The sequence below is a fragment of the Mycena indigotica genome, assembly GCF_014461135.1.
Source record: "Mycena indigotica strain 171206Taipei chromosome Unknown Mind.scaff0011, whole genome shotgun sequence".
Taxonomy (NCBI): Eukaryota; Fungi; Basidiomycota; class Agaricomycetes; order Agaricales; family Mycenaceae; genus Mycena; species Mycena indigotica.
Genome location: NW_023503010.1, coordinates 480,372 through 499,991, shown reverse-complemented (window position 1 = coordinate 499,991; position 19,620 = coordinate 480,372). Strand labels below are relative to the sequence as shown.

Sequence of the window (19,620 nt, the reverse complement as noted above, 5' to 3'; positions counted from 1 at the left end):
CGCGGCAGCGAAGTCATCCTCGCCGTCGTTTGACCCCGACCTGTCCCCGACCCTCGCGTCCGCCTGCAGCGCTGCTCACGACGGTCATCACGGCCCACCGCTGGCCTTCAACGTTACGCTCTGCGCTGGGCGGTGCCGGGTTGTTGCTTGCCCTTCAACACATACTCCATGGGCTTTGCCGTCCCGCCTCTGAGTCTGGCCTTTCCACGTGGTCAACGGAGTCCCCGCCCTGGCTCCAACTGGTCGCGCCTTATCGCGGCCCCATTCCCCATCGGAGCCCATCCCGCATGGTCAAGCAACCTCTTCCGGATCCCCTTGCTGGCCGACATGCGCACATCAACGACCTTTTGCGGCAATTCTGATGGAGCTTCAAGGTATATTTTCCACCTCTTTTGCGTGATTCAAGCCTCACTTTCTCGCAGGTCCGAGCCGCCAGAGGCACACGTGCCGCCCGCCTGACAACGCTACCAAGACAGTGTGGGGCCACTGTCTTGTGCGGGAGAAGAACCTTGACGTGTTGCGACGCGTGTTTGGACGGCCGCGGCGCTTTTGATGGGCACTCCGGAGGGTACATTTTGCGTCTCTTTTGTGCAATTCAAGCTCATTTTTTCACAGGTCTCAGCCGCCGGAGGCCTGCGAACCGCTGGACTATCAACGCGCCCGGGACAGTGTTGCCCACTGTGGCTGACTGGTGGAAATGGGGACTTGGGTGTCTGTCCGCTCAGTTTGATGGGGTTAGACGCGTCGCGACGCGTGTTAAATTAGCGTGTCTCGTTAGAGTTAGAGAATATATGACTTTTGCACTACCCATCCCTGCCCGGAAAGCCCGAGAGTGACGAGTACCTTGTCTCCCCCAAGCCATGAAATCCACCCGAACCACCCCGAGAAATGCAAAATTTCTCCCCCAGTAGATTTATCTCGTGACTTTGAACAGGTCCGTGCGCAAGCCAACGAGGTATATTAGAGTACGCTCTCGCTCGCGCGACTTGGCGAGCGAGCGCGACTTAGCGTTGGAGCGAGGCGTGCAAGGGGGGGGTATGGTTTGACATGTGAAATCAATTAATCAATCAATGTACGCGTTCTGAGGCTGAGTTCGAGGCACGCGCAGCACGTTCTGAGTCGCGCGCGTTCTTCGAGGCACGCGCGTCGCGGCACGCACGCAGCAGCACACGCGCAGAGCATCTCGCGATAACGCCCTGGGGGCACAGCAGATGGCTAATAGTGGATGTCGATGCAGATGGGAGCCGCGATCCAGAGACGCCGCGCGGTTGATTCAATCCGTCCAACATCAAGAATTCTATTGGTGAAAAGTCAATCGCGTGTATCAATGACGGCGGAAGCTTGCAACACTTGCACATACCTTCATGGACCAAGGGCCAAAGCCACAATGTTGGACGATGTGGCCGTCTCGGACAAGAGTTGTCACCGATGAGTCATCAGTAGTGACTCACCATATAAGACTGTCTTTCAACTCGGATGCTTGTACATCTTCGCGCTCAACGTTTGGTATTTGCCTTGTGGTGGGGCTTCCGCCTTCATACTTCTAAGCATTCTGACAAACAAGAATGTGCCAATTGCCGGCGAGCAACAGTTGAGGGAATGATGAACTTCTCGCATCGTCGCGCTCAGGCTTCGCATCTCTCACAGATGTGAGTTCGGACCCACTCAATGACCGTTTATTCTCGTCGAAACACCGCTATCTCTAGTACATCAGCAACGGTCAATCCGGAAGGTCCATATCTGTGCCGACGCCGAAAATCCTCTCGCGTTGCTCAGTGGCCAGCGCATCATGCAATTTCCGCGCAATTCCTTCTCCTTCCTGCATGACAAACGGATTATAAATGTCCTCTTTTTCCATCTTGACACGCAACAGCTGCACAGGCCGCGGCTCGTCGTCAGAGGCGTGAAGCGCTGCATTTCGGATAGTTTTCAGATCGCTTTCCTGAATTTCCGTGCGCAGCATATACTGGTTTTTCTTGTCTGCCCGTATGTGCATGTTCATGAACCTGTGCTACATCAATCAAAGACGGCAGCTGGCGGGACGCTCACTCAATACAGGTGGCAATGCTGAACGGTACTTCAGTGACTTCGCTGGTAATTGCAGACTTCTTCTCCCAAGGCGGTGCTTCCTTGACGAACTTGATCGTCGACTTGAGGATGTGGAAAGGACATGTCAACGTCATGACGCTCTCCCCCCGAGGCAAACTCGACAAGTCCAACGGAGTCGCCTTCACACCCTGCCTGATCTGCACTCTCTCTGGCCTTCTTCCAGATTTCTTGCCGCATTTCTGTGAGTTCTTCGAGCTTGCAAATTGTTGAGGGCTGAAACGCAGTGATCTGAAGCATCCCCCGCTTCGATGCCACAGGAGGTTTCGAAGGATTCGGGGACGCAATAGGAGTATCGGACTCGCCGTCCCGCCCGAGAAAAACATTGAAAAAGTCCATGATGTCCGCAGGTTCGATACCGATATCGACACGGGCGATGAAAGGAGAGTCGAGGCGAGACTTGATGTGCAAATCGAAAGCCAGTGCAAGACAGGCTTGAAGATGCTTGTTCAGCACGGAATTCGCGCAGAAATTCTGCACGAGCTTCTGGATGCCAGGGCCTTCGACGAGATGGCAGGTCTTCTTGTGCGTTGGCCTACAAGCAAATGTCAGGCTTTGCCAGGCCGCGGGTGGACATAAGCCAACCAATGGGCCGTTTGACACTGTTTTATGTTGAATGATTAGTTTCCTGGCTCAGTAGCAGATTGACACTGCAAAAACCTGTTTCGAGCAATACCATACGCCTTTACACTGGAAAGTCATCGCTCAGGATTGTAATTTCTGAGACAAGACGCACGGCGAACCTTCCCGCACCGCCTCAATATAATCTCGGGATCCTCATCGGTCTTCAAACATCGCGTGCAAGCAGTATGAATCGCATTGCGTGTCGAGCGGACTTCGGTTCGGCTGGGAGCAAAGGACTTGAATGATTTGGCGTTGTCGGGATGCACGGCATGAAGCCCAATGATAGACTGTTTTCCTGTGCTATTGGGCGTCGACATGATGAGGGAGATGACAAGAAAAATGCGAATGATCATCAATCAACGAATACAAATCATGCACCGCCTCCACTTCTTCGTCGTTCCTACCAAGTGCGAATCAACTCTAGTCCCTCTTCCCAAGTAGAACGCGTGTCCTGCCTTCGTTTGTCCCTCTGACCGTTTTGTGCCTTGCTATCGGGGAGCAACGGCGCTGAGCGCAAGCCTTGTTTCTGTCGACACTGGTTTGAGTAATTCGCGTCATGGCTACCCGTCCGGCGCCGCCAACCTCATCCCGTGCACTATCAGTCAACTCACCGGCTAACTGCGTTCCCTTCGGACGCCTGAGCTTGGCCCACATCATACTCTGTCATTTAGCATCCAACTACGACATCGCCCACCTGCTGTCCCCCGGGTCACGATGCCATTCGACACCGGGACGCGGCGCAGAAATCTGGTGCTTAGGCAACGCTGACGCGAAGCCTCTCATTCACCCTGCAATACCCACTTGGATTGTCACGGCTGGCGCTCGGTGCTCGCAGTCGCTACACGAGGAGCATCGATGAACTACAGACAGCGCTCAAAGGATCTACGCTCGTATATAGACTCGATTTACCTCGTTTCTTCGGCCGGTGATTGATCGGCAAGATGAACCTCAATTTATGCTCTTGCATGAGTCGATACGCATAATCTCGTTCAGCTTCCTTATAGTCGCGAACTTCTCTTGCGGCTTATCATTTCCCTACCATGGCATCTCGAAGCACACCATGCAACAATTGCCGGGCACAGAAAGTGAAGGTACGCCGTTCTAGCCATGGGCCGTCACTGAAACTTAACTCGTCATTCTTCAGTGCACACCCAATATAGACGGAACTACACAACCCTGTCTCCGCTGCTCGCGACGAGGCCTTGTCTGCGAGTCTGCGCCGACTTCGCCCGGGCTCTCGCCGACAATGCCTGGGCTCCCAGTGGCAAGCAGCCCGGGAAGTCCCATCACGATGTACCCGCCTTCCAGTCCTTCACCAACCCTGTCCTATCGGTCAGCCCCGCCCTCTGGCGCTCCCCCGCTCCCACACACTGCCCCTCCGCCAACAAACAGTCGTCCGCGCTACTCGCAGGGAACACCGTACCCTGATTTGTCGCTCGACGGCTCCGGCACATCCGCGCATCACACTTACATCCCGCCCCCCATCCACAGACACGGGGTCTACCGCGGCATGCCGGTGCCAGCTACGGCGCCTCAATATCCTTCGCCATATGCTCAGCCCCGGCCTGGGCCGCTAGTGTCAACACCAATCCCGAGGATCTCGGGCCGCAAGAGCTTACTTCATGGTTGGCAAGATACCGAGGAAGCACACGAAAGGGCGGACTAGCACCCTAATTACAATTTTGCTGTATTGGAAACTAAGTAGTCATCCAATATCTGGTGGATATATTTGCAGACTTAGCATTGAGTCGAGGATACACTCTAATATTGGTAACTCTCCAAAAGTATCTCAAAGACTATGTAAGGGCAACCCCGGAGGCCTGAGATCAAGGTCCTAGCAGGGGAGGATCCAAAGAGTGAACATTGGTAAGCGAATACAAATGAAGCTGACCTAGCAGGGGAGGATCCAAAGAGAAGAAACTCTAAGGGTCCGCCTGCTAGGTAGCTGACTATATACTGCTTGTCCGTAGCTGCCGCTGTCGGGCACAGAAGGCTTGGGCGGCGTCGCAGGCGAGGTCCCAGGGCGACCGTCGGGAGGGCGTTGACGGATCGGTGATTGTGCGGGCGAGATGGAGGGCCGGACCGGAGTCGGAACCGGAGTCGGACCGGAATCGGGCGCGTCTCCGGGCCGAAAGGGAGGTTCCCCTGACATCACCCCCCCCTTTGAATGCAGCGTCCCGACGCATAGACCGGAACGGAATCGAGTCGAAGGTCGCGGAGGCGATGTGTCGTGGCTTGCCAGGGTACTTACGATAGAACTCCGCAATTTTCTCCGGGGCGAAGACGCGGTCGAAGCGGACCCATTGGTCGTGCGATGCGTTGTAGCCTTTCCATCTGACGAAGTAGTTCAGCCGTTTATACCTCACCCTTGCGTCCAGGATTTCCTCTACTTCCCACTCCGGGACTCCATCCTCAAGGTCCGGAGGGGGCTGGTCGTAGCTGGGGCGTCCGTCGAAGGGGTCGTCCTGGGCAAGCTCGAGCTTGACGACGGGGAAGACCGGGTGGAGCTTCGAGTAGCGCGGAGGGAGGTCGAGCTTGTAGGCACCTTTGCTGATCTCCGCGACTATCTTGAACGGTCCGAGGCGGCGATGGGAGAACTTTTCCGAGGGGCGAGTCGTCCTGATGTCAGAGGCATCCAGCCAAACACGGTCGCCAACCTTAAACTCCGGAGACGGAGTCCGTCTCCGGTCGTAGTAGCACTTGTACTCCTCTTTGGCCTTAGTGAGCGCGGCCTTGGCTTCAGCAACACCAGTGGCGATCCGGTCGCGGAACTTGTTCACTGACTCCATGGCAGAACGGACTCCGGGTTCGAAGCCCATGCGCGGGAGCCGTCCCGTGTCCGTCATGAAGGGGACCTGCTGAGTGGAGGAGTGAACATGGTTGTTGTAGGCGAACTCCGCGGCCGGAATCAGCTCATCCCAGTCGTCCTGCTGGTAGTTGGTGAAGATCCGCAAGTACTGCTCCAGCTCCTGGTTGACGCGCTCTGTCTGACCGTCTGTCTGCGGGTGGTACGCGGTGGACGTGGGGGGCTTGATGCCGATTAGACGCCAAAGTTCTCGGGTGAAGTCCACGATGAACTGCGAGCCGCGGTCGGAGACGTACTTCTCCGGAGTCCCGTGGTGCCGCCAGACATTCCGGTAGTAGAGGCGGGCTGCCCCTACTGCATCGACCATCGTATGACACTCCGAGAAGTGGGCACGCTCTCCGAGGGTGTCGACGACGACCATGATCGCGTCGTACCCATGGGCTTCGGGAAGCTCTACGATGAAGTCGACGGAGACGGTATGCCAGCGTTCCGGGGGCGTTTCCGTGGGGTGCAGTTCTCCGTGGGGCAGTCTCCGGAGTGCCTTGGTGCGACAGCACAAGTCACAGGTCGCAACATACCGGCCGATATGGCGAGACATCTGAGGCCACCAGTAGTTCCGGGAGACCAACTCCAGGGTCTTGAAACGACCTGCGTGTCCGGCGACTCGGGTGTCATGGCAGAGCTCGATGATGCGTCTCCGGAGGTCCTTGTCCTTTGGTACGACAATTTTTCCTCAGAAATGGAGAAGACCGCCGGAGACGGCCCACTCGTCAGAACGTGAGGAGCGGGGGCCTCGAGCTTGACCTTGAACCTTAAGAAGTTGCCGGGCCGCTAGTGCAACGGGCTCCTCCAGGTCAGGCTCACCGGAGAGGGCATCACGGATGTCGCGGAGGAGTTCAGAGCCGGGACCGGAAACGGAAACGCCCTCGAGTGCGCGGACGTGGAAGAGTTCAGGCCACAGAAGGACGACATCGGAGTTGTCGGAATCGACTCCGTGGTCGGGTCTCCGGGAGAGGGCGTCAGGTCGACCCATGTCGCGGCCAGGCTTGTGGTGCAGCGTGAAATCGAACCGGGAGAGGTACAGGGACCACCGGGCCTGTCTCCGGTTGAGGTGCTGCGTCTTCCTGAAGTACTCCAAATTCTTATGGTCAGTCCAAATCTCGACAGGGTGCGCGGCGCCCTCGAGGAAGTGTCTATACTCCTCGAGTGCGCGGATGATTGCGAGCATCTCCTTGTCGTGGATTTCATAGTTGTGCTGGACATCATTTAAGCTTTTGGAATAGAATGCTACAGGGTGCCACTTCCCGTCCGGGGCGGATTGTGAAAGAACCGCCCCCGTCGCATAATCAGAGCTGTCCGCCTCGAGTCGGAAAGGCCGTGCGTCGTCCGGAATCGCCAGGACCGGTTCCAAGGTGACCGCGTCCTTGATCGCTTGGAACGCGGAGGCCTCCGCGTCGCCCCAAGTCCATTGCTGGTCCTTCTTGGTGAGCACGAAAAGAGGGCGCGCAAGGGTCGAGAAGTCCCGAATGAACCTGCGGTAGAAGTTAGCGAACCCAAGGAACTGCTGAATGTCCTTCTTGTTTTCCGGAGTCGGCCAAGCGGAGACGCCTGCGACTTTGACGGGGTCCATTTCGACGTGGTTGTGGGAGATGATGACTCCGAGGTACTCGATTGACGATTTTTCAAAGTCGCACTTCTCCGCTCGAAGGTACGACTTGTGCTCTCGGAGTCGCCGTAAGACCTCCTGAACAATCTGCCGGTGTTTCCGGAGGTCGGAATGGGCGATCAGGATGTCGTCAAGGTAGATCATAACGTCTCCGGAGAGGATGAGGTCCTGGAAAATGTCATTCATCATCGTTTGGAACGTCGTGGGAGAGTTCGTCAGGCCGAAATACATCACCAAGGGCTCGAACAGGCCTCGGTTAGTCCGGAAAGCCGCTTTCCACTCGTCACCTTCCTTGATCCGGATGTTGTTGAAGCCCCAACGGACGTCGAGTTTGGTGAAGTAACGAGCGCCTTTGAACCGGTTGATGAGGTCGTTGATCAGCGGAAGGGGGTACCGGTTTTTGACAGTCATCATGTTGAGAGCACGGTAGTCCTGGACGAAGCAGAGTCCGCCATCCTTCTTCTTGACAAAGAAGACCGGAGACGCCATCGGAGACTTGGAGGGGCGAATCCGGCCCGTCGAAAGCCCTTCCTCGATGAACGCGTCGAGCTCGCGTTGCTCGAGGGGCGAGATGGGGTACACCTTGCAGTTGGTGGGCTTAGCGTCGGGGACGAGTTCAATGGCGTGGTCCCAGGCTCTCCGCTCCGGTAGCGTGTCGAAGGACTCCTTGTTGAAGACGTCCTGAAACTCCTTAGCCCAGTCCGGGATCTCGGAGGGCGCAGGGGCGGAGTTCCTGGCGAAGGCTTCGGCCAGGCGCTGTGAGACAGTACTGCCAGCGCGTATCTCCTCCGAGGGGCGGAACGAGGTGTAGAAGATGCGGTCACCATCTTCAAGCTGACCATCGTCTTCATCCGAGTCCGAGTCCGGCGTCAGATCAGGCAGGTCGGAATCGAGACCGGAATCGGAATCGTCTCCGTCCTCAGGGCCAGAGAGGTCCATAGTGCAAACCGAGGGGAACGGGCCGGAGCGGAGACGCTTCTGAAGCGACCGGAGTCGCCGCAGCTCGGTCCGTTCGACGCGCTCTTCCTCATGGCAGGTCGAGCAATTGCGGGGGCACCGTGTCATCTTGACCTCCTTGGTTTCCCAATTGATCTCTGGGTTATGTTTCCGCAACCAGGAATACCCCAGGATGAGGTCTTGCTTGCCAAGATGGGTGACGGCCAGTTGAACTCGTTCGGCATGGCCCTTGTAGCGCAGGACCAAGTCCGCGATCTGTTTGATGGAGCCAGCGTCATTGGGGGTGCCATCGACATTGAAAACCGGAATCGGCTGATCGAGGGTGCGGACCGGAATGCCATTCCGAGCAACATAGTTCGTGTCAATGAAGTCGGAGGTGGCACCACAGTCGACAAGCCCAGAGAGTGAGAGCTTCAGCGCTGGTGGTGGACTCAAGCTCCAATGGGAGGTGGAGGGAGTTCGCCCCAGGGGCAGCGGCAACGGTGTACTGCTTGGGCAGTTTCTTTTCCCAGGCAGTGAGGCGGCGAAGGACGATGACCGGAGTCGCGGGCGGAGTCGAAGACGGAGTCGGCGGGGGGCAGGAGAGGGTGTGTCTTTCGTTTCGGGCTCACTGTAGGGCAAGGAACTGCATTCATCATACAAGGAGGCAAAACGATTTATAGACGCGAACGAGGGCACACCAGTCACTCGTCGCGGGGGACAAAATCCTCTCCGGCCATCGACTCCGCTGCCGTCTCCGGCAGGGCAGCTGTGTCCGTGTAGCGGGCGATCAACTCCGCTAACATCTCGTCACCGAGTTGTTGGATCACCTCGTCGAGGATGTCCATCGAGCGGACATCGGCGGGGAGGGGGCAATCCCGGGCGAGATGGTTTGGGTTGCCGCACCTGAAGCAGGCGCGACGAGGGGCACCCCGAGCCCTGGTGCGATCCAACTCCATAGGGACGGGAGCTGGAGGCGCTGGAGCGGGGCGCGGGCCGGGGTGGCACGACCGGAACCACCGGGCGGAAAGGGGCTGGAGCCGGGATGCGGTTGACCGGAAACGGAGTCCGAATCAAACCGCCAGGCGTCTTGGGGGGCGGCTGACTTGATCAGCTTGGCCCGGACCAGGGCCTCGTATTGACGGAAGGCCCGGGTGCGCCAGCTAAGGTAATCCCGGAGGTCCGGGGGGTCGTTCGAGGACGTGATTCCGTTGTTGATCAAGGGGTCAAGTCCGTGGCGGAACTTGGTCACCTTGACCAGCGCGTCTTCGAATCCGGCGAGGTCCATCAGGTCCTCGAAGTCGTCGGTGTACTGGTAGACATCCTTTGTGCCCATGTGATAGGCGGAAGTCTCCAGCTTGGAGAGGCGTGATCTTGCTCGTTCTCCTCGACGAACCGGAGTCGAAACTCGGAAACGAACGAGCCCCAGGACGGAAACGGAAACGGGGCTTTGCTTCCGTGGCGCTCCGCCCATTGCTGAGCGGGTCCTTCTGCCATAAACGACATGGCATAGCGGACAGCTTTTTCCTCGCTCGCCTCTCCGTTGACCACGAAGACCTCAGGGGCAAGGCGGGCATAGGTGCGGACCGCATAGAGGAACGCGCGGCCGCGTTTCCGATCGCCATTGAAGGTGAACGGGGGGTTTGGTCGCAAGACCAATTTTGAGGCGAGGTTGATGTCGCCAAAAAGGGCTTCGGAGTCGCCCTGGACCGGAGTCGGAGTCGGAATCGACGTCTCCGGCAAAGGTGTTTGGGGTCCGCCAGCATTATTAGCGGCGGCAGTGGCAGCGGAAGCCTGGTTGGTGAGTAAAGCAAGGGCCTCAGTTAGGCTATCGATTTTCGCCTCGAGTGAGTCCAGCCGGGCGTCTGCGGTAGGAGTGACTCCGGACGGCATGACGGGTGCGGGGACCACAGGAGTAGAGGAGGAGGGGACAAGTGGCAGGGGCGGTGACGAGGGCGGAACGGACTCGTACTCCGAGCCTGAGTCAGCGCCGAACCTGGCAATCTTGTCCGGTTGATCCCGTAGAGAGTTTCTTCTGCTGTAAGGGCAACCCCGGAGGCCTGAGATCAAGGTCCTAGCAGGGGAGGATCCAAAGAGTGAACATTGGTAAGCGAATACAAATGAAGCTGACCTAGCAGGGGAGGATCCAAAGAGAAGAAACTCTAAGGGTCCGCCTGCTAGGTAGCTGACTATATACTGCTTGTCCGTAGCTGCCGTTGTCGGGCACAGAAGGCTTGGGCGGCGTCGCAGGCGAGGTCCCAGGGCGACCGTCGGGAGGGCGTTGACGGATCGGTGATTGTGCGGGCGAGATGGAGGGCCAGACCGGAGTCGGAACCGGAGTCGGACCGGAATTGGGCGCGTCTCCGGGCCGAAAGGGAGGTTCCCCTGACAGACTAAATCAGGTTTTTGACTTTTTTTTTGAGTCTAAGTTTGGTAGCCATAGATGAATAACCTGAAGTATGACTGTATGTTTATGTATGTTCCTAACCATTTGCTTAAGTATAAACCTATTCAGTAGTATTTACTCAAATCCATATGTTGTGCTATTATAGTTATAAAACTCAATTTTCTTCATACAGTATGTCACTAGCTTGGTGGTTAAAATCATGTTCTAAAAAAGCAATTTCTGACGATTTCCGTGCACCACGAACACACCATTTTTAGTATCTGAATTGAGTAAGATACTACACTACTCCAGCTTGGCAAGGCTCAGCCCTTTAGGCTTCCCTGATCAACAAATTACCATCATTAACGAGTATTGTCACTCACCCGGGCCTGTGGCAATACTTATTGTCAGATTTCCTCTTCCAAGCCCTGAGATTATGACAATACCTGATTCTGTGTCTGGTTTATTCAGTAGTGATAATTAGTTAGCTAGTGACTGCTGGTTGACTTACTTATCATGTGACTATGGGAATTACTTACTACCTAACTAACTAGGCAATTTACATATGTCATAGAAGAGAGAACCACTCTTATCTTTTAAACCTAGGCAGATTACTAGGACTGACAACTGTATATGTGCATATTTCTGTGATCAATACTCCTGATTTGCTTAGATTTAACTATACTAGGTCCTCAACACACATATCATGATTGATATCAGTGCAAGTCATGATCACCTAGAGCCACCAAAACTTCTCCAGGAATCACACTCTTCCCAACTCTGACAGATGTTCCATATCCAATGACCTTCTTCCCAATGGCACCTTCTCCAGCCTTGATGGGAATTTCAGTCTTCATTGCCTCCAGGATCAGCATAATAGTTTCAGAAGATAGGATAATGTCATCAACTTGACAACAGATCTTCCAAATATTTCCAAAGAATGGGGAGGTAATCTGCAAGGTCTCTGAAGCATCATAAGCAGCCTGAGCTGAAATATATTAACTGAGGTATTTTTCTTGTTGCAAATACTACCTGTTGCTTCTGGTTCTTTGATGGACTGTTGTTGAACCTTCTGTTTTTCTTCCCATTCATATAAAAGTTGACTTTCCCTGAGATTATATAAATCCAGACATTGGCCATTGCTGTGTATATTATTAACTCACCGTGCCTCTGCTGCCATAGTTCCAGATTGCTGCTTCTTTGTAAACATAGCAATCTCATTTGCAATAGAAGCTGTGAATGCTTTATGCTCTGCTATTGAGAATGTTGTTTCTTCAATCTATCAAAAAAAAAAAAAAATCAGCTATAAAGAGTTTATGAAAGGAAAAACAATGAACATTGAATTTATATTGACCAGCATCAAACTTTCTTTCTAGCTGTATAAACTAATGGTAAATTGTTTAATGGAAGAATATGAATTCTATACCTGGATATATTCTGCTTTAGTTATTGGTTCAAACCGGACTTGATCAAATGGAAATAACAGCCAGGGTCTATCTGGAGTAAAATCATTGCCCTGGCCTTGACCCCATTGTTGCCAGGCAGGGAGTGTTCGTCCATAAAGCATATAACCTCCTGGTGAGACAATTGGATAGATAGCAGCAACCATTCCAGCTAGCCCCACAGCTCCCTGGATTAAGCTGAGGTCTTTACTAAGGAACTACTAAATAAATGACGAACACGAGGAGTATATGTTCTTGATGGGTTCATCTTCTGTGCAACAATTTGGCAGCGGGGATCAATCTAAAAATAGTCAGCCAGTCATAAGCAAGTAGAAGTTAAATCCACTGGTATCAAAAATGGGCACGCTAAGTAAAATCCAACACCAAATACAAGCTACTAGCTATTTAGTTTCACTAGATATATAAGTATATGAATTACATACCCAATCAGACATTGTAAGCTTCTCCAATAACTCTTCTATATCACATCCATTATTATATGCAAGATAGTCCAGATTGCTTGGCAGATATACTGCACTGTCTCGGATAGTTGCCATGTATTTAGCAATAGCATCTTTACACCATTGATCATCTAGAACAATGGGGAATGTAATTCTTCGTCCTGGAAAAGATATGCCTTCCAGGTCCTGGGAAGAGGATCTGGGAAGACTCTGAATTTTAGAGACCAGTGATTGTTGTGTTAGGATATTGGGATCATAATGTATCTAGTTTGTATTGAGAATCCAGTGTTTCAGAATCTTGGAATTAACACACCATTGTAGATCTTACACATGGACAAAAGGCTTGAACTCCTGGGATTTTGAGCTTTTTGAGAGTTGTTTCTAAGGCATGGACATGTGCTCGGATTTCAAAATCAACCTTCATTTCACCATATTCTACTAATATAGCAGAGTCACCAGCCTAGGTGTGTTAATTCAATAATATATACTATAATATTATATGTCTCCTACCTGGCGAATAACCATTCTAGGCATAGTCTCTGTGATTTGTGCTTCAAACAAAATTGGGTTCTCCTTTGTCTCATCCACTCCTACTTCTTTCCAAATATCAGTTTGAGTTTTAATTGACTTGAGCCATTTTGTAACTTCCTGCTCAATCTGTCTAGCATCTTTCCAGCTGACTCTTTTGAATTGAACAGTCATAATGTTTCCTGGTGCTAGCTGGCCAATTTTCCACAGATCTGCCTGTACAACTGTACATAGACAGATATAACCACCCATATCTGGACCTTCATTGGTCAGGATAACAGGAGTGTTTCCATTGAGGTTAATTGATCCTAAAGCATATCCATTGTCTAAAATATTGCTTGGATGTGAGCCACCTGCACCACCACTTGTATGTGCCCAGTCAAATTTCAAGTTTGACTCAAGCCGGATGCCCAAGCGATTGGAGGCTGTACCAATATACCATTTTGTCTGATAGAACTGTTCAATCCCAGAGCTAGTAAGATAACTCTCAGGATCATCATGTGGGCCTGATAGTACATGGACAATAGTCTCATGAGGATAATTTGGAATTTGATCTCCAGAGATATGGAGCATTTTAAAGGCAACATCAGTAATATTTGCAATATTTATCTCATCAAAAGCCAGTAATGACCTGCCCTGATAAAAGTTGAGTAATCTAGAAATATATGAGTAAATTCAATACCTGGTAGCCACCTAGCCCCATTGATGTGGATTTGGACCCAAGATATAGTGGGATATTTGGGAAGCCACCATAGATGGCTAGATATGTTCTCAGACCACCTAACTGTTCTGGCTGTGCCATGATTGCAAGAACTCTACCAGCTGGTATAGAGAGTGTTGACCACATCTTTACAACTTTATTATCTACCATGACTTGAGTAGATTTGCCAGTTACAGCAATAACAGCTGGGGCATTAAACCGGATTTTGGCTGGGATGCCAGGAACTATAATCATTTCTAAGCCTTCTGTTCCCTCTGAGTTTCCAACAAGAATATTAGCTGCTCGGAATGCAAGTGAGTCCATGGGACCACTTTTGGGAATTCCCATATGTATATCCCGTCCAGGAAAGTCTTGAATTGTTATCTCAATCGGAGATGAAATGATCTTCAGGGTGCTGTCAGTTTTCTAAATAAGTAAAGATTGGTTATGGATTAAATAATATATACCAAGATGTCCATGAGAAATTCTGTAAATATTGAGTTGTGCTAAAAGCCATCTTGAAAGATTTGGTCATGAAGAATGGCCTTAAGATATTCAATATTATTTGGTGGTCCATTTATATGGGTGTTATTCAAGATTAATAACATCCTATCAATCATCTCCTTGCGACTGGATGCAGATACAATGATCTTTGCAAGTAATGGATCAAAGAATGGAGTTACTGTCAGACCTGTCAATATCTAGATTTATAAATAAGATAATAATATCAAAATATAACTACAATAGTAGAATCACATACCCAACTTTCTACCCGCAACCAAGGATATGTTTCAGAATCTGGAAAGGATACATGCTGTAGAATTCCAGGACTTGGGCAGAACTCTTCTGCAGGATTCTCTGCATATAATCTGACTTCTAAGGCATGATTGTCTTTTGTATTTTCCAAAAGCTCATTATAAATAGGTTGTTGCATTTCTCTAGAGTTGATATCTAAGCTTTTGGCAAGACCCTGCAGGATCATAAGCTTGACCAAGTCAAGTCCTGGATAAATTGCTTCTGTAATAGGATGCTCAACCTACCAGATACATTTAGATAAGTAGAAGTAGGTCTTAATTGCAGATACTATACCTGGATACGTGTATTCATTTCTAAGAAATAGAACTGAGCAGTCTCAACATCTACAAGAAATTCCACAGTTCCTTATAATATTAGCCTATGTACAAAACAGGGCTGATAACACACCAGCAGAGCTATAGTTGATAGCCTTTCCAAGACTCACTGCAGCTTGACACATGGATTTACGTAACTCTAAATTTCAGTATTATTACCTAATCAAAAGATAAATAACAAGCATACCAGGAAATAATTGAAAAAAAGGGCTAGGTGTTTCTTCAATAATTTTTTGGTGTCGCCGCTGTATACTGCATTCTCTTTCTCCCAGACACACAATGTCACCAAGTCCATTGCCAAATATCTGTAAGAATGATATAATATTATTTTATTACCCTAAAAGAACTGGACATGCTAGTACATACCTGGATTTCAATATGTTTCGCTTTTGAAAAATATTTTTCAAGAAAGATTCCATCATAGTGAAATGATATCTGGGGGAAAAAATCAAAAAGGATTAAAAGAAACATAGTGACATACCTCTGCTCTTTTTTGGACTGAGTGGAATGATTTGATAAGTTCATCATCATTTTCACATATAGCCATCCCAATTCCACCACCACCAGCACTTGCTTTAATTATGACAGGATAGCCTATACTCTTTGACACCAGCAAAGCACTGTCAATATCAGGCAGAATCCCATGTGACCCAGGAATACAAGGTACCGCTGCTTGCTGAGCAATGGATTTAGCTAGGTGTTTAAGTCCCATAGACTGGATAACTTCAGGCTGTGGACCAAGCCAGACTATCCCTGCATTAATAACAGCCTGTGCAAATTCAGCATTCTCAGAGAGAAAGCCATATCCAGGGTGCAGGAGTGTTGCACCATAAGATGCACCAATTGAAAGGATAAGTGGAATCGAAAGATAAAGCTGAGCTTCATGTGAATCTGTGTCATCTGCAGGTATTAGTGCAGCTGATTCATCTGCAGCAGATACATGGGGTGTCAGTGCATCTGCTGGTGAGTATATAGCAATGCAATGAATACCCATTGCTTTTGCAGTCCGTATAATACGAAGTGCAATTTCTCCTCGGTTAGCAACCAAGAGTTTCTGTTGGAGCTTGGCCATGATGGACAAGAAGAAGAAAGTGTTGAGCACACTCGAGTATATATACTCCAGAGATTCCGTGAGATGACATGCGACCAAAGAAGTCCCAAACAGACATCTGGGGGAAACATGAGATGCCGTGGAATCACCTTTCCCATGGTGTATATTTGTGAGAGGCTTCACACTAGTGTTATAATATGTGGTTCATCTTGTATCTTGCCCGATTGTAGCTGTAACCATTATAATATCAATCGTCCAGACATTCGGTACATGCCAGTGTATTGCAATTCGGAGGAACTGTCCGACAACATTATGTATCAAAGGATAAGGGCTCAACCGCCATGGAAGCAAGAACATCGTTCACCAAGTGAATTTGACTTTGGTGACCCGAAAGGCTCAGATGGCTGGTTTGCTCTGGTTTGACTATCGCTAGCCTTGTCTTGAAATTTCAGATTTAAGGGTTCTTGTCACGGTTATTCTCTTAGGGTCGATTGAAGCGGTGAATTTGGAAGGCTTTGAGCCTGTAAACCGTAACTGAAGCGCTGTCCGAAGAATCCAGCCAATGTGGATGGTTGCGCAATGCAGGAGGTCAAAATTTTGTCGACTCGTCATTCGAGAGTCACATTACGTCACTCACCTTATCGCTGAAATCCAAACGGATATTGCTTATGCGGTGATGCAGTAACGGGTTACGGAGTACAAATCTTTTTTTATGACCCTCTTCCTCCCTCTCCTCCAGCGCCTCCTCCCGCGACGAGAATGCTCGTTACCGCCGCTTGGCGCAGCAGCATGGGGCCTGACTCATCATTCCCTGTGTGACAGTACCGTGACACGGCTCCCGAGCTTTTCCGCTTTTTGCCCCCCACACCCTTTGCATGCAACACGACGCGCAAGGCTACCGTCGATTCTTTTCCGCTTCGTTATCCCCCGCGACTAGTGAGGCCCCAGATGGGCTGCCTCCAGCGCCTGGCCTCAGCAAGGTCCGGCCGCTGGACATTCCCTCTTCTCGTAACGACGAGCCCATTCTCGGCTACCCGTCGTCTCCAGAGCCACCTCTGGGCTCTTCCCCCGCCGCACTCTTCCTGTCCGCCTTCTCTCCCGCCGCCAAACCCGCTGTAGTAGATGCAGAAGGCGCTGTCGTTGGTGGCTTTACCTTAGGCCCCATCATCGCTCATGGCGCTTTCTCTACCATTCGCCGAGCAACCGCAGTCACCACTGGCGCTGTTGTTGCCGTCAAGGTCGTACCTCGTTCTGCCACACAAGCCATTCAAGCTCGCAAGCGTTTGGAGAACGAGGAGGCCGTCTGGAGCGGTCTCTCACACGAGCACATCCTCCCTCTTTTCGCCACCGTGCACACTCCCCAAAACGACTTCTTCGTCACTCAGCTCTGTCCCGCTGGCTCTCTTTTTGACATCATGCGTGGTGGAGTCCCTGGCTCAGACGACGCGGGCAGAATGTTTCGCCAGATCGTCAGAGGACTGCGATACCTCCATTGCGAGCAGAGGCTGGTCCATCGTGACATAAAGCTTGAAAACGTCTTAGTTGACGAGGCGGGCGTGTGCAGGATAGCCGACTTTGGGATGGCAAGGTCTATGGATGGGAGCGAGTCTGACGAAGAAGACATCGATGCTACGACCGATATCGTTTCTAAGCCACACAATGCGCCACCCGCTGGAGTTCATCGAGCGGTATCTTTGGCTGCGCCTCGTGGTAGTCTCCGTCGCGATCGCACTGCCTCCGTCCCTGCCATCTTGGCGCGCACCACAGAGACCGAATTCCAGCCTGGGTCGTTGCCCTATGCTGCCCCTGAGCTACTGGGGCCACCCAAGCCTAACCCTCCGACATCGTTCTCTGCTTCGTCGTCGTCACGCGCGAGACATACGGGAGGAAAAAGCAGCTCCGCTTTTCTGAGCAGAACAACGACGATGGACTCCACTTCGACCACGTCTTCTCTATCATCAAGCTTCATGACCATCGAAAAACATGTTTCAATAACTTCGCCGTTGCGACCTCATCCTGCACAGGACATATGGGCCCTGGGTGTGTTGTTATATGCACTGTTGACCGGGAGCCTCCCGTTTTCGGATTCCTTCGAGCCGAGGCTGGTTCTCAAGATTTTGGGAGGTTAGTTTTCTGTTTAGATTATATTCTCCCCGCCTTTTCCCATCACATATCACTGCTCCTCGTTTCATTGCTCGCCTGCTTGTTTCATTTGCTTTCTCCTTAGGATATCACTTGCGTCTTCTTTCTCTTTTTCTTCGACTCCTTCATCCATTCATCGCCTTCCCCTGCTTCCATACCCTTCGTTCTATATTCAGATTTTTTTCTTTCACCGCTTTTGTCAACAAGTATCTTTACCTGTCTTTATTTGGTTCCTGTTCTACAATGTTGCGCCACATGCCTTCCCCCCCCCCACACAAATTCCCTCTTCTCTTTCTACTGTCAGCTCGCATACCTTCCCATTCATCCCATCATTTTGTCTTGCTTTCTTCTTTTCACATGTATACTGAATACTTTTCAGGTAACTACCCCGCTCCACCATCTGCTACTCCTCGAAGCACCCTTGCCGTTCTTCGAGGATGCCTTGCTCCACTCATTGCCGACCGGTGGACAGTCGAGAGAGTTGACGAGTGCGCCTGGGCAGTTGGCGGTGAAGATGTCGCCATCTCGCCTTCAAGTTCTCCGTCCTCATCTAAAATCATTCACGAAGAAAGTGCGATCCTGATGGACGAACTCGATTTCAAACCCCATTCGCCGCTGGAGATGGAGATGGCGACCAACGAGCGAGTGTTGGAACGAGGACGGCCAAGTGCTGCTGCACGGAGGATTAGCGAGCGGGTCGAGAGGAGTGAGAGCAGGGCACCTTACTCGACGGAGAGGCCGCCTCCACTGAAGAGGTCGCCTTCGCGGGTGACGGATGGCGAGAGTCAGAGCAGACGGTCGTTGTCCAGAAACACGAGGTGGGATGAAGAAAGAAGTGCTAGTTTGCGGCGGCGGAGCACTAGTCGGAGCGCGACGGCAAGCTTGACGAGGACCCAAAGCTCTGGGTCGGGCTCAATTGAGCGAAGTACTAGCCGGAGCAGAAGTCCCAGTCTGGGAAGTCGAAGCCCCGGGCCACGCACGCCGGTGGATGTCTTGTCGCCGTTGATGGGGATTGGGCTGGGATTGTCGATGGGGAGTGGCAAGGGGTCGCCATCTGCCCTTTTGGGGGAGCATGTGAGGGAGGGCAGGCGGCGCGCGAGAGACCCCCCACGCTCGTTGGCATCCTCTGTTATGGCGCTCAATCTGGAGGAAGAGCAGGAATGTAGCCCAGAGAGGAACATTGGCCTGGGGCTTAGCATGGGGTCCTGATCTGGCGGTCATGCTTTCATAACCATGCCTGATTGTACTAATACTGGTGATATGATTATGATACCGTAAAAGTAGTATGTAGTATGTAGTTTGCTGTGTCTTTGGAGTTACTGCTCTAGTATTGAGTTCCCCTTCATTGAGGAAGAACTTCGAGAAGTGCGAGCATGGTGACTTCTGAAAATGTGCTACAAACGACGCGTCGGCCATGGGTCAGCTAGGTAAGTAAATGTGGTTATGGCCTACAACTCAAAACGAGGTGGGACAACAGAGAAGACAACAGAGCAAATTGGCGAAGGAAGCAAAAAAAAACCAAACACGATGCATGTTTGCAACTCCGGAATCCGACCGCAGGTATAACTATGGTATAGGTGCCGAGAAAAGTGAGGATAAAAGTAAAGCCACGGTATTCAGAAGGGAAAAGGGAACCAGTAAC

At 51.4% G+C, this 19,620-nt stretch overlaps 2 protein-coding genes across 2 annotated transcripts; one reads left to right on the top strand and one right to left on the bottom strand.

The window, feature by feature from the left end:
* Positions 1–1,720: 1,720 nt before the first annotated feature.
* MIND_01156600 (MYND-type domain-containing protein) lies at positions 1,721–3,053 on the bottom strand (the record flags this gene model as incomplete). Its single annotated transcript, XM_037368092.1, has 6 exons — positions 2,850–3,053; positions 2,767–2,796; positions 2,692–2,708; positions 2,140–2,641; positions 2,050–2,105; positions 1,721–2,006 (listed from the first exon to the last, which is right to left on the bottom strand). The coding sequence occupies exons 1-6, from the start codon at positions 3,045–3,047 to the stop codon at positions 1,721–1,723; spliced, it is 1,089 nt and encodes a 362-aa protein (XP_037215018.1). The 5' UTR covers positions 3,048–3,053.
* Positions 3,054–16,711: 13,658 nt separating this feature from the next.
* Positions 16,712–19,187, top strand: MIND_01156500 (CAMK/CAMK-unique protein kinase; the record flags this gene model as incomplete). Its single annotated transcript, XM_037368091.1, has 2 exons — positions 16,712–17,960; positions 18,358–19,187. The coding sequence occupies 2 exons, from the start codon at positions 16,712–16,714 to the stop codon at positions 19,185–19,187; spliced, it is 2,079 nt and encodes a 692-aa protein (XP_037215017.1).
* Positions 19,188–19,620: the final 433 nt, after the last annotated feature.